The sequence below is a fragment of the Leopardus geoffroyi genome, chromosome C1 (assembly GCF_018350155.1).
Source record: "Leopardus geoffroyi isolate Oge1 chromosome C1, O.geoffroyi_Oge1_pat1.0, whole genome shotgun sequence".
NCBI lineage: Eukaryota > Metazoa > Chordata > Mammalia > Carnivora > Felidae > Leopardus > Leopardus geoffroyi.
Window position 1 is genome coordinate 70,692,488 of NC_059328.1, and position 15,127 is coordinate 70,707,614.

The following is a 15,127-nucleotide window of genomic DNA, read 5'->3' on the forward strand; positions in this document are numbered from 1 at the left end:
ATGATGATGTAACAAAAAAGATATGCATGCTACCAATATAGCAATACTCATGCATTTATTTAGCATACGGAAACTATCAGTACCCTCTTTTCACTACTTCAGATCTTCTGGATGAATTCGTCTATTGCTGTCTAAAAAATAAACTATTTTTTTTCTACCTGGATCAAACAATAATTTATCATTTTTCATTTCCAAAAACTGCATAACTCAGTTTATGCGTAACTCAGAAGATACCATTAAAGGTAGTTGCAGACTAAACTCTATGAGTTTCTCTAACTATATAAGGATTCTGGGCATAAGTGAGTTATTTGTGAGTGTTCTTTCCAACATCGTTTCCAGGATTTCATTAAGATAAAAAATAAAGAGAGACTGAGGGGTGGCTCAGTCAGTCAAGCGTCCGACTTTGGCTCAGGTCATGATCTCACAGCTCATGAGTTCAAGCTCCGTGTTGGGTTCTTTGCAGACAGCTCAGAACCTGGAGCCTGCTTCTGATTCTTTGTCTCCCTGTCTCTCTCTGCTCCGCTTCTGCTCATGCTCTTTCTCTCTCTCAAAAATAAATAAACATCTAAAAAAAAAAGATGAAAAATAAGAAGTAACAGTAACTATATGTACCCTGAAACCCATGATACAATATGCTACCACCCCAAGAGCTGGAGCTCCTGTCTTTGTCTTTGCTGCTATTGGGTTTGTTGTTGCTGTTGTTATAAAAATGTAACTGGAATAGCAAGTGTTTAAGAAAATTACTTAATTAACTCAGTTGGTTAGAATGCGCGGAGTTCTAAACTATAGCTCAGCTTTCATGACCACCACCTAACACCACAGACGATCTAAAAAAATATGCTACTAGTCCTGAAAGAGGATTGTCTTTTACAAATCCATTCCATTAGAGACAAAAAACTTGATAGTATGCATTTTACAACTCTGGCAATTGTTGGAAGTATAAGTATATAAAGAGAAGCTAAACAAACAACAGAAAAATCACCTGTAATCCCACCACCTAGCATACTGTCATCTATTTGATAGTGTATTGCTCACCATTTGATAAAGTGTAAGTATCTGCCATGCATGCATATTTATAATTTTCACTTTACTTTCTAAATACATGCCTATACTAACAATACTATTTTATAGTCCAAGTTTTTCCCTTATCAATATATCATGAAAATCTTTCATGCCATCATTTTGATGCATGGTATTCCATTTATAGAGATATGCCAAACTACATTATGCTTTTGCTGATTTCTGATTTAGAAGGTGACGGACATATTTCTGCCTATGTGATGTGGTCCCAAGGAGAAAGGAATAGCTTAGTAACTACAAGAACCTCCATTTATTCCAGGCAAATTTAAGAAAGGGAGTCTACCGGGGCACCTGGGTGACTCAGTCGGTCAAGCATCCGACTTCGGCTCAGGTCATGATCTTGCAGTTCGTGGGTTTGTGCCCCATGTCAGGCTCTGTGCTGACAGCTCGGAGCCTGGAGTTTGCTTTGGATTCTAGGTCTCCCGCTCTCTCTGCCCTTCCCCCACTTGCTCTCGGTCTCTCTCTCTCTCTCTCAAAAATAAATAAAATATTTTTAAAAAAATTTTTTTAAAGAAAGGAAGTTTATTAATCCACGACTTCAAAACTCTTTAAGTATTTCCTCTTACAAGTGCAAAGAAAGGGCAATGTATTTTATGTGAAAAAAACAAGTTAACCATTCCATACTGATTCAAATCTCTGGAATTTGTAATACAATTAATGACAGTTCAGCTGCTACCTGTAACAGGATTATAAAATAAACCAGACATTTAGGAAACAATGATTAAGTGGTTCACTGAAATGTAATCTATCTTTATAGAATTCCTTGGGTGTTCCATTCCAAAACTGTCATCTGGAACTCTGCCAGACATACCCCTCCCCCAGGATGGTTGTGACCTCAGGTCCTCTCTTACCTATGTCAGAATCTTCCCTCTAGTACCATAAAAAAGAAATTGGTCTACGGACAAATGTACTCACACAAGATCAAGTAATACATGAAAACGTAGAAAAACTTTTTGCAATTAACATTTTGGATTTCTCAAAAGTTTTATGAGAAAGGTAAAGTAAAAACTAAAGACAGATGAAACTCTGAAAATTAGGGTTTCATTCAGTCAAAATTCTACTCTGTGATGTTGACAGCTTCTTTGGCTCTCATTCCTACCCCAATTCTAGAACAGACAAAACTCTGCAGATGTTAGGGTCTTAACGTTCAGCAGTGTGTAAATGCACACAAAAATGAAAACTATCAGAAAGCAGACTAAATTGATAAATACTATTTATTAACCAACCAAATGATAGTTTTACTATCAAAACAAGCACAATAATTTCATGCACATAACAAAGTATACGTAACAGATTTTGTGCTCACAAATTAATGCTATTCCCTCTGCCCAGTAACTTCTCCTCATCCCACCCCCATCTCTCCCAACTTCCAGTCCCCACCGTACTTTCTACAGCCTTAAATACTCTGCTCAGGAGTTCCTCCTCTGCAAAGATTTTTTTTAACTGTCAAATACGCACTTGTACATAGAGAGATTAATCACTCTATTGTTTGTGCTGGTACCCTGTTCCCTACTTATACCTGTAAATATTACCATAAGACATATATCTGAGTCCCCACTAAACCAGGGCAAGTATTCTGTCTTCTTTTATTTCCACCCCCTGACACAATGACTTGTTGAAATAATTCAAGGGTAATTAAAGTATTAGCAGTATATTCATACGCTGCCCAGTTTTCATACTTTTCCCTAACAATGTTTCTGTGCTTGAAAATTTCTGCAATTTTGTCACTATGAATCATTACCTGCAATTATTCCAGTTAACTAAAAGTTATCATATCCTCAGATGCACCGTCTATCTTATTCCACTTGATGGTGCCAAAAGGTTTTTAACAACATATGTTAGAACCACTACAATTGCAGCTGGGAGAAAACACAAAGAAGCAAGATCTAAATAAGATTACTTTAACTGTTTTAATACAATAAATGTTCATTATCCATAGTGATTGATTACTATAAAGTCTTTGTAATGGTTCTGACTGATCTGGAAATGATGAAGAAATGAATTGAAAATGAAAATAGGCTAATGCAAACAGTGCTAGTTAGCTGTTGAGTATTGTGGAGTTTTTTAATGGTTATTCATCTGGACATGATAAAGGAGAGAACAAAGTATGAAGAAACACTAATGCCAACAATGGTGTTTTGAGCCTTTGAAAAAATATAGAATTCAACCATTCAGTCAATTCTGCTTTACCAAGCTCATACAAAGCACCAGTTAGACAAATGCTTTTAAAAACAGGTAACTAAATCATCTATAGTCATTACTCCCTACTATACTTTGAGTGCCACTTCATGCATGTGCCTTCACTTTTTCTCCACCCCGTCAAGGATAAAAGACAAGTAGCAGGAGCAGGGGGGAAATACAGTTAAGAGCAAGGAAGAATAATTGCAGACAAAGTAAGAAACCTAGGGAAGAAAATGTCAGGCCTAGTAAGGCGCAGAGTCAAATGCTTTCATGTTCAAGTGATGAAGGACACAAAAAGAGAGCAAAATCTTATTTCCAGGACCCAAGCAGGAACAAAATTTGAACATCTGACATCTGTATTTGATTGGAAATATAACATGCTGGAACAGAGCAGATTGAACACACACACACACACACACACACACACACACACACACACACCCATTAGCCCTCTAATTGGAAAAGTGCTCCTTCCTAAAAATATATTTTGAATGTCTTGATTATCTATCACTCATTCAATTTGCTTTTGCATGTTACAGACAGAACTTCCACCTTCGAAATCATTAACAAAAAAAGAGAGATAATCAGCATAAAATGAAAGGTACTTGTTGATTATACCTTCTATAGCAATATGTTCCAAAATGTAACTAATCTAGTAAACACTGCTTAGGTATGTGCTATTTTCCCGATAAAGTTTCCTAAACACAGTGTTCTGTGCCCATGCACTCTATGACTCCAGATCAAGGGCCTGAGAGGAAACTGCTGAATGGGATAGAAAACTTCTAAGTTTTCTTCTGGATGTAGTATAAGTATGACTGGAAGGAAAGGTACACAAATCTTAAGAAGAGACTATTTTTATTTCTCCTTTATATCATTTCATATTTTCCTAATATTAAGTGATCTTTTATAACAAGAGAAAAATAACAACGACTCCGACCATACCAGGGACTGGCAGCAAACCCAAAGGCACACAGTTAACAGACTGGACATGGGGGAAGTCCCAGGCATATAATATGGCCTTCAGGGAGAAGCCATGCCAGCTGGGGTATGAGGTACTGAATACTGATTAATGAACCAATCAGAGTCTCTCTCTTCTTGGAGAGTTTGAATAGGAAACCAATGAAGACAAGGAGGCCATCGTCCTCAAGCCCAGGCACCCACACAGAGGAAAGACAACATCCAGAGGTCATGGAGTAATGAAGTAATGAAGGACGTGAGACTGAGGAAATAGTGGAGAAAGTAGACAAATCAGTAGAAGCAGATCCACACATACATTCAAAATTCCTGGCCCAGAAATGCACTCAAATTAACTTGGGAAAAGTAATATCAAACACATACTGGTCCGTTCTTGGAACTGTTCTATTCTCTGAATTTTTGTTCTCTTCCTCCCACATGTTCCATTCAGGCCTCTTTCTGCTCGGTTAATGAGACAACAGTGCCAACTACTCATTTAAAAAACATTTGTTTTAATGCACAAGAACAGTAGTAACTTCTCTTTCTTCTTATAGAAATGCCTTACCTCCAGAAGCCATGGCTTTAGTTTTCTGTCCAACAAAATATCAAATCCCAGAACTTCAAAACAGACGCTTTCACTTCCTGGAGGCTGACCGGGTCTGCACATTCGATATGCATGCAGGACATGAGGTTCTGCTACAATCAAAGTCTTTACAACCAATTCCTGCAAATAAGAGTGATTAAAAAAAAAATGTGAAAATGCGTTACTTTTTTGCATCTTATTTACATATGTGGAAATAAGGCCTAAACTTACAGAGCAGCACACTGGCCAAGTTCACAAAGCTCTATGACACGCGGCCCCTGCCGCTACTCTGATTCCATTTCATGCAACTCTTGTCCTACTCATTACACTCCAGCCACGCTTGCCTGCTTAGGGTCTCTGGCAGTAACTGTTCCCTCTTTCTGGAACACTCTGCCCAATATTCCCATGTCTGGCTCCTTGATATTCAGAAAGGCCTTCCCTGACCCTGGAGTCAAAAGTAGTCATGGCTATCCTTTACTGTACCATCTTACACAGCATAGAATCAGCTGATATTTTTCTTTTTTAATTACAGCCGTGTCCTTGTGCCTACACTAGTGCCTGCCATTTAGTAGATGCTCAAATATATTTGTGAACAATTAAGTAAAATAAAAGTGGATATGGGGCGCCTGGGTGGCTCAGTTAGTTAAGCATCCAACTCTTGATTTCAGCTCAGGTCATGATCTCATGGTCTTGAGTTGGAGCCCCATATTGGGCTCTGCACCGAGCATGGAGCCTGCTTAAGATTCTCTCCCTCTCTCCCTCTGCTCCTTCCCTACTCATGCTGTCTATCTCTCTCTCAAGAAAAACAAAAACAAAAATCAAGTTGACAAATGTGGTTTCTATCTGGTAAATAAATAAGGGTAGGAGCACATGCTAGACTTCTCAGAAACCATACAGGAGGGTTTAGGAGTGGCAGCGAAGAAAAGTTACAGCGAGGGTCAACTACTTCACAAACAACATTATAGAACCTCCACTGAGACAATGGCTGAAAGGATGGGACAGAATCTAGGAAAGGTGGGCTTCTTTGTGTGGTGATGATTTTGCAGTTCATAAGGTTTACTGGAGACAAGAGGACACACAATACTGCTAGAATGAGTTACTAATGCTAATAAAACAAAAGGTTGGTTTACTGAAGTTTAAGAACAAAGTATGGATTGTGGAAAAGTGGTTTTGCTGTATTTTTGCCTTAGAATATATTGTCTTTTTAAGTCCCTCTCTACAGGCATAGGCAATATAACATGGCAGTTAAGAACTTGGCTCTAACATCAGACTTTCTGGGTTTATTCCTGGCTTTGTTCCTTGCACTAGCAAGCAACTGAGCAAACCTCAGTTATGTTGCTTAAGCTTTCTGAATCTCACTTTCCCAAAGGGAAAGGGGAAATAGTAATAATACCTACTGCAAAAGACTGAAGTAAGTGCAAAATGAGACTCCATGTAAAACTCTTGGCATAGTGCCTAGAACAGAGTAAACCTTCAGTAAGTGTTAACTACTACTATTGTTACAATTATTCTGCCATTCCTCACTCCTCTTCGTATTTCAGGTCAGAAACAAACATTCCATTACCTGGTGGGAGCAATATTCATTATATTGGAGAAAAAATGGGAGACAGATTAATCTTGCTGTTATCCAGAATCCCAACCCAGATCATATTTGGGGTAAGTATCAGAGATGTTATGAGAGGTTACTCTCAGAAAAATTTTACTCAAAGTAAAAAACTGAACACCAAAAACACTGAAGTATATAAAGATAAAAGACAAAAAAAAAAAATCACTTAATATAAATCTTTGGATGTATTAGTGAAGATACTGGAAAATAGGGGAAAAAAAAGTTAAAACCTTGGCTAATAAATGTCTGCATGAAACAACTCAGACGGGGGCCGGGGGGAGGAGATCGAATATTAATTGACCCTGAAGAATTACAAATCTGTGCTTTTTCTGCATAAAACACCACATTTTTTGGAATGCAAAGGTAAGACTACAGGTATATGTGAAAATCAAGAGTGATATAACCGAACACAAATCAAACTCCACTGATGTTTTTTGAGAATTTCCAACATACTGTCATTGCTCTGAAATATGATTTGTAGATCTGTATCTACAGTGTATAAAAAGAATTCAGAGACAACGGGGTTTATGAGTAACTTCCATGGCTTGATTTTCTATTGATTTCTTACTCATTCTTTTTTTTTATATATATTTTTTAATGTTTATTTTTGAGACAGAGAGAGACAAGCATGAACGAGGGAGGGGCAGAGAGAGAGGGAGACACAAAAACCCAAGCAGCTCCAGGCTCTGAGCTGTCAGCACACAGCCCAATGCGGGTTCGAACTCACAGACCACGAGATCATGACCTGAGCCGAAGCTGGAAGCTCAACCAACTGAGCCACCCAGGAGCCCCATTTTCTCACTCATTCTTGACCAGCACAAAAGCACACATCTCCATGCTACACAGGAGGTATTGAACGTCAGTTTTCATATACAGACAGTTACTTTTTAGAGAAATTGCCTCCCAAAAACGAGGTCATTGAAATAAAAAGTCCAAAGTTAAATTCATGAAATTTGTAAACTATGACACAAAGATAAAAACTTACTGATTGACTGCCTTCTCTATCTCCTTTTTTTATAATATATTATTTCATTAACTCATCTTAAACAGATATCTTTATATGCAATTCTTTTTTTTTTTTTATAATTTTTTTTTTCAACGTTTATTTATTTTTGGGACAGAGAGAGACAGAGCATGAACGGGGGAGGGGCAGAGAGAGAGGGAGACACAGAATCGGAAACAGGCTCCAGGCTCTGAGCCATCAGCCCAGAGCCCGACGCGGGGCTCGAACTCACGGATCGCGAGATCGTGACCTGGCTGAAGTCGGACGCTTAACCGACTGCACCACCCAGGCGCCCCTATATGCAATTCTTAATAAAGGTAAATATAATTAAAAGATATACACTTGATGGGCGCCTGGGTGGCGCAGTCGGTTAAGCGTCTGACTTTGGCTCAGGTCATGATCTCGCAGTTTGTGTGTTCAAGCCGCGCGTCGGGCTCACAGCCCTGTGCTGACAGCCCAGAGCCTGGAGCCTGCTTCAGATTCTGTGTCTCCCTCTCTCTCTGCCTCTCTCTCTCTCTCTCAAAAATAAAGATTAAAAATAATTTTTTTTAAGATATATACTTGGAAAAGTTAGTAATTTACTAATATTAACTAATTGCTTATTTGTAGATTATAACACATTATAAGTAATGTAAGCAAGAATGATGCAGAATTTACCCCTTTATAGAAGATATCACAAATGTGTCAGAGCTTAATAGGCACACACTGGCCATGTTCAAGTTATATACGAATGTTATATTTTAGGCTCTCACAGAAAAGTCCGTTTCCATACCCTCTTATTAATATTAGTCTCACTTCTATACCTTCTCCTAATTAATTATGTACGGGAAGTACCACTTAAAACGAATGGATATAAAGCTAATGACACTCGTTTTTCTCTCTGATTCTTTCTACACATTCTTCACCAAGGCAGTCCAAGAAGTTCCACCTTTTCATACCCCCTTCTCCAAAGAAGTAAAACCCACATGGAAGTGACAAATTTGGTAAAAACAACAACAACAAAAAAGGAGCATCACAGGGCATAGAAACCTTCTTGGTCTCGTTGAGCTATTCATCAAATGATCCATTCATTAAATTATCCAGGTATCAACATGTATGATCTTCCATTTGTTATTCGTGCAATAACAAATTTCACATCTCTGATGCATCTGACATAATAAACCATCATTATTAAAATATTTTTTGAATTTCTGCAAAATTGGCCTTGATAGAATAAATAAGTAGATAAATAAACACAGAATTATCATCATCCAATTTCTTGTTTGGATGTATTTAGGCCACCAGGAAGATAGGATAGAAAGTTAACAAGCTGGTGGGCCTCCAACAAAATCCAGTTGATACACATTTTTGGTGGAGCCCCTACATTTTCAAAAAGTTTTAAATGTGGTGTCAACATTTTAATAAATCAGGAGACTTAGAGCTTCTATTGTCAAATTAGAAGAATGAACCACACTGGGCCCACAATACCATGTGGCAACAAAAGGCTAGTGCTGAGTAGTGTCCACCCCCTTCAGACTTCTCATACACTTCAAGTTACCATAGTTTCCCGCATACTCTATTTACTTCTATCCAGACCATTTCACTCCTTTTACTTATCTGACACCAAAGGACCTCTGGATTTACATTCTGTGATATAGAAAATAAGGTATAAAAAATTCAACCAACAAAACAAGAAAAGGATAAGTATAATGACGCTGATTTTTCTAATTATCTCAAGAGAACTAAATTCAACTAACTATACTTTCATGTGCATTTTCCGTGATAGATTTATTTAAATTATACAGTATCCACTCCCAAAGAAAAGCTAAATCATATTGCATAATCCTATCATATTAAGTACTTCCAAGAGACACACTCTTCTAATTTTGAATACCATTGTGATGATACTTCTGCTAGGATTTATAAAGGGGCAGTTTCACCCAGGTTATCTTCTCAGATTTGCTTCTTTTCCCTCTTTACCCTTATTTGCAGTGTCACCCACTGCCATGGCTTTAATTATCAATTACGCTTCAAACATGCACTTTTAACTACCTGCTTAATCTTTCTACCTGAGAAAACGTTTCAAGTACAATAAATCTCTAGACCTCATTATCATAGTCTCATGAACTTTTACAAACTTAGTTCGGGTGCCAATGCCTCTTGGGAGTCCTTCTCCTACCCCTTCCCATGGAAAGTTACTATATGTGGTCTTCCTCTACATTCCCACAGAATCCAACACATGCCTCTGTTGTACGTGCTATGGTATATTTTATTAACAATTTGTATGTGGGTCTTTCCTACAAAACTCTTACATTTCTTGAGGACTGGAGCTGTATCTTCTAAATCTTCAAATTATCAGTCAGAAACAAGGTTATGGGTTCAATAAATGTTTACTGAGTGACTGAAAGAATGAATGGAATGAATAAATGAATAGAACTCTTTTCCCTCACTTGCAAAACTAAGCTCTACATCTTTTCAAAATTAATTCCTCTGGGGCGCCTGGGTGGCGCAGTCGGTTAAGCGTCCGACTTCAGCCAGGTCACGATCTCGCGGTCCGTGAGTTCGAGCCCCGCGTCGGGCTCTGGGCTGATGGCTCACAGCCTGGAGCCTGTTTCCGATTCTGTGTCTCCCTCTCTCTCTGCCCCTCCCCCGTTCATGCTCTGTCTCTCTCTGTCCCAAAAATAAATAAACGTTGAAAAAAAAAAATTAATTCCTCTCTACTCTACTTCAGATAAAGCCAACCCATGCTCCCTATAACTCCTCCTTAAAACTGCAGAGGAATCTCTGAATACTTCTCCCCGATTTTGGACATTCAGTTAACCTCAATGTTTACTTCGTTGTCACCTCTTCTACTCTGAGCTGGTTCACCTCAGGCCACTCTTTTCACTTAAACTACAACCCGGTGCCCTCCTTTACCTACTCTTAGTCTTTACTCTAACCCGTCCCACACCCATCTTCAGATTTATCTTTTAAATTCAGGGTCTTTGGCCTTATTTCTCTTCTCCCTTAAAATCTGGAAAGATTGAATCCTTACTGCCTACCAAGTTAACCATTGATTTTCAGACCTAAAATTTTGCCTCCACATATCTTTTCAGCCATAAATCCCCACAAAATTCCTACAAATACCATATGTGCTGACCTGGGCCACTTTTCCCTATTCCCCTACATCTATGCTTCTGCTTATACCTAGTACCCCTCTCTCCCATCCCTAGCAGTAGAAACACTGCTCATCAAGGTCTGTCATAATTCCTACCTCCTTCATGACAATACTTCATTTGTCCAACCTAATGTAATCTGTTCTTTATTTAAAATGCTGATGATCCTTTAAATTAATCTGAGGAAAGACACTTATAATTGTGAAATGGTATAATCTTACTGAAATATCACTCCAAAACTTAGCAACATCATGTTGATTTGCTTGTAGGAATTCTGTAAACCACTTGATGGAACGTTTGCTGCCTTTGTTTTCAGTCTCATCCCTTTCAAAACGCTCATTGTGCTTGTTCACAGAGTAGTTTGTTAGATGCATGTATAACTGCGTCTGTAACAAGTAAGAACCAAAGTTATCACCTATGAGACTCTAGAACTGTGAGCTTTCACAGAACACAAAGCATCCAAAGATGAAAGACATTTTTAAAATTTAAAACATACAAATTGACAATTTCACAATGACTTAGATAGTTTTCAAATTAAGCGAAACGGCAAATTTCCAATAAAAGGATTACAAGTATAGTCATCTACAAAGTTACTTTATATATTATTCAAAATGTATCTACCATAAAAAGTATTGGCTTAGTTGGCTATGTGTCTGACTCTTGATCTCGGCTCAGGTCATGATCTCATGGTTCATCAGATTGAGCACGTATTGGGCTCTGCTCAGCGCAGAGCCTGCTTGGGATTCTCTCTCTCCCTCTCTGTCTGCCCCTTCCCCACTTGGACACTCTCTCTCTCTCTCAAAATAAATAAATAAGCATTTTTTAAAGTATTAAAATAATATGAATATACAAAGTAATTACACGAAAGCATGAAATTCTACATTGCTAAGCAGGAAAAATGCTATTTGTTTTCATATTTATTTTTAACATCTTTAGTCACTTACAGTTTTCACCCAAATTTGTTTGGGGAAGGGCATTTTCTGACAGAGCATTCTATATCTTTTAAAAGAAAAATAAAAAATGAAAGTTCAAGTAAGTAGCATAAACCAAAAGGCAGGACTACCAAACACAACCTCTGCCCTCCCACGCTGACCAGGAGGCCACTTGAACTCATTCGCGAGACAGAGTGCACTTACAGCCAGCAAACAGAGGCACCACACAATGCTGTACAGAGTCCAAATGATTAACAGTATAAATTTATAGTGCTCTTTATTGGAGCTGCCGTGCCTTGGTCTCTTTATAGTCTTACATTTGTTGATACTGTTATCCTCAAATAAACCGGAAAAGTAATCCAAAATTTAAAACCTCTCATAACTGTCAACTAAGACACATCTAATGGTTCCCTACCAATCTATCATAGACATTCGTCAAATCTATAAATTCTGCCCTCATGATCCTATTCTCAGAAATTACTTTAAATAGCAGGGTGCTTCACAATGAACAAATACTTCATATACATGGTTATTATTTAGGCTTGTTAATAGCAAAGTATATTTGCATCATATTTTATTTCCATTGCAGTTACTTCCATCTACAGTATTCACATCTTCGATGCAAATGTGCAGAACTTATCATCTCAGCTACATGCTGTTTACTAACCCATGCGCCATTGCTAATTAAGAATTTATTTTTTCATCATTAAACAATATTTAAGGAGTGACTACTTACTATCTGCAAGAACTTGTACTGGGCACTGAGGATACAAAGATGAACAAGACAGACACAGTCCCTGCCCTAATGAAACTTAGAAAAAGCTTTAAACTAAGTGATATTTGAAAGAAAGAGCATAAGTCTTACACTTGTCTAATTTTAACTGCTTGATTTGAAGAAAAAGGAAATTAATCAAACCACAGCACTTCCTAGTTTCCAAAATAGAAATCACTTTTAAATTTAAAAAAATTGGGGGCGCCTGGGTGGCGCAGTCGGTTAAGCGTCCGACTTCAGCCAGGTCACGATCTCACGGTCCGTGAGTTCGAGCCCCGCATCAGGCTCTGGGCTGATGGCTCATGATGGCTCAGAGCCTGGAGCCTGTTTCCGATTCTGTGTCTCCCTCTCTCTCTCTCTGCCCCTCCCCCGTTCATGCTCTGTCTCTCTCTGTCCCAAAAATAAATAAACGTTGAAAAAAAAAATTTAAATTTAAAAAAATTGGAAAATAATTTTTGAGGGGGTTCTGTATTTGGCAAGAATTTTTTAAGATAAATAATATTAGCAGTAATAAAAACTCTAGCTATCCTAATGAAAAAAGTGAGTAAGAAATGGAACTTTGCCTTTTTCTTAAAACAGTAGCTTTGTAAGTAGGATTAGAAATTCCAATTTCACATCTACCTTGACAAAAATCCCCTTCTAAGCATTTTATTGCCAGTTGGACATTAGCCATAAGCAGTGAAAACAGCTATAAATCAAATAGCAACCTGCAAGGTATGAATAGGATATAAATATTCTCCACCCTATTTTTTAGCATATAAGCTCAATACAATGAATTGGGATACACAAAACTTTTCAAGAACCTGCCAACTGCTACATTGGTAGCAAAAAATAAATGTTTACTATATTTCAATGTTTGAAATTCTGTCTTATGATCTCCTTATATGTAGTTTACCAATATTTACTTCTTATAAACACACACAGCTCTTTATAAAATATATGCTCACTATTTTAAAAATTGGAAATAGGAAAAAGAAACAAACATGCAGCATTATGCCATCCAAAAACCACCAATGAGAGCATTTTGGTTTATTTTTTCCAGCATTTTTTCTTAAGCTTACCTTTTACATAACTGTGATCTCACTTTAGATAAAATTTTGTACTTCTCTCTCTTTTTTTTTTTTTTTTTTTTTACTTTTTCATATCTTAATCTAGGAACTTGATCGTGAAGTCGAAAAAGGTGAACTTTTGAATTTTAAAGATATGTAAGGAACATTGACATTTATCTAGGAGATCATTCTTTGTACATGTGACCCAGAGCCACAGAGTACATGATTCAAAAGCACTTGGCAAAATGAGATACATTTGCTGACTCATGGTCTTTCCTTATGATTTCCTAACTCAGCATACTTAAGTAAATCATATACATATAATTTAAAATATTAGAATAAATATTTGTCACCTAAATGAGCTTCCATATCTCACCCTTTCCTATGTCTTCCCTTATTCTTTTCTCTTAAAACATGACTACCTGCCTCACATGTATTATAACCCATTCTTCCCCACACCAATTATTTTAATTATAATCTAAGAGCTGACAAGTCTCAAATTAGGCCTATAGCTCAGTCCTCTTGTCTCAACTCCAGACCTATACTATATATCCAAATGCTTATAGCATAGATCCATTTGGAGGCCCTTGCAGGCACGTTGAACCAAACACACACCAGCTTGCAAGACCTTTAATAGCCCTATATTACCTATCATGGTGAATAACACCCCATCTACCCGACTGCCCATGCCAAAAATCTTGAGTTTTTATCCTTACTTTCTCTCTCCTTTTCCTTTGTTCTACAAATGCAACCTTGCAGCATATTATTATATCAATGCTATCCATGTTATCATAAATGTATCTTAGATCTATGTTCTTATTCTTTGGCTAGCCCTACTACTGTTACTTCAAATAAGGCCATCTTTTCTCTCACGTGTGGTTAGTATAAACAACAGCTTTTTCCTTACCCTCACCTCCCCCATCCATCCACACCCCCATCTCACATTCCCCACAATACAGACCAGGTGAACTTTTGAAGACAAAAATCTCATTCCTCCTTTCCTTCTTTAAAATCTTTTAATGTTCCCTTTCTTCCTAGGTTAAATCCCCAAATCCTAGACATGGCCTAAAAAGCTCTGAAAGATCTGTGCTCTAGGATCTTCATACTCATTTCTGAACACCCACCCCTTCATAGTCTATATAGAGCAGTACTGAACATGTCTGCTTTCTCCAGATATACCGTATCTCTGGGCCATTTTTCTCTCTGGAGTTCCATCCCACCCCACCCCCAGCCTGGCTGACCCTTCATTGTTTGTATTTCACTTTACAAGCTCCTTTTCTAACCTTTATCTCCAACTGGGTTAGATGCTCTTGCTATGCACTGCCATAGCACCCTCAGTTTCTTAGACCATTACACTTACCATTAGGTATTATAACTGCTTATTTTATTTTCTGCCTCCCCACTAGACTGTTGCTTTTGAGAGGTCAAGCACTGTATCTGTCTTGGTCACTGTTTTTCCAAAACCAGCACAATGCCTGGAACGCAGTAGAGTTCAAATATTACTTGGTGATTGGATATATTCACACCTTATGACCTTTAAAGAGACGGTTCTTTCTTTTATCTTCCTTTCCAGTGGAAACAGTTCCCTTATTTGACAGTTCCCTTATTCTTCCTTTGCCAGGTTTACATTTCTCAGTTAATTGAACATAGCAACATTTATGATCAGTCATTATGTAATTTTTAAAATATGACCACTCTTAATGCAATTAATTCCGTGTATAACATTGGAAGAGAACAATAACCAGGCCTTTGATAAAATGGGCAACAATACTTAATTACTTGTTACTTTTACTATAATTAGCAGATCCAAAAACAGGGTAGAGGTTAACTGAA

The 15,127-nt window shown here is 37.7% G+C and overlaps 1 protein-coding gene across 5 annotated transcripts in view; it reads right to left on the reverse strand.

Annotated features, from left to right (window-relative positions):
- Positions 1-15,127, reverse strand: part of TTLL7 (tubulin tyrosine ligase like 7) — a 145,096-nt gene that overhangs the window by 66,333 nt on the left and 63,636 nt on the right. For all 5 annotated transcript variants that reach the window (XR_006712414.1, XR_006712415.1, XM_045478035.1 and 2 more), the window contains exons 8-9: positions 10,763-10,927; positions 4,781-4,939 (exon numbers count right to left, since the gene is read on the reverse strand). Coding sequence is in view for 3 of the 5 variants with exons in the window: in XM_045478035.1 (XP_045333991.1) it covers positions 4,781-4,939; positions 10,763-10,927 (324 nt within the window). In the remaining 2 variants the exon portion in view is untranslated. The remainder of the gene's footprint in view (positions 1-4,780; positions 4,940-10,762; positions 10,928-15,127) is intronic.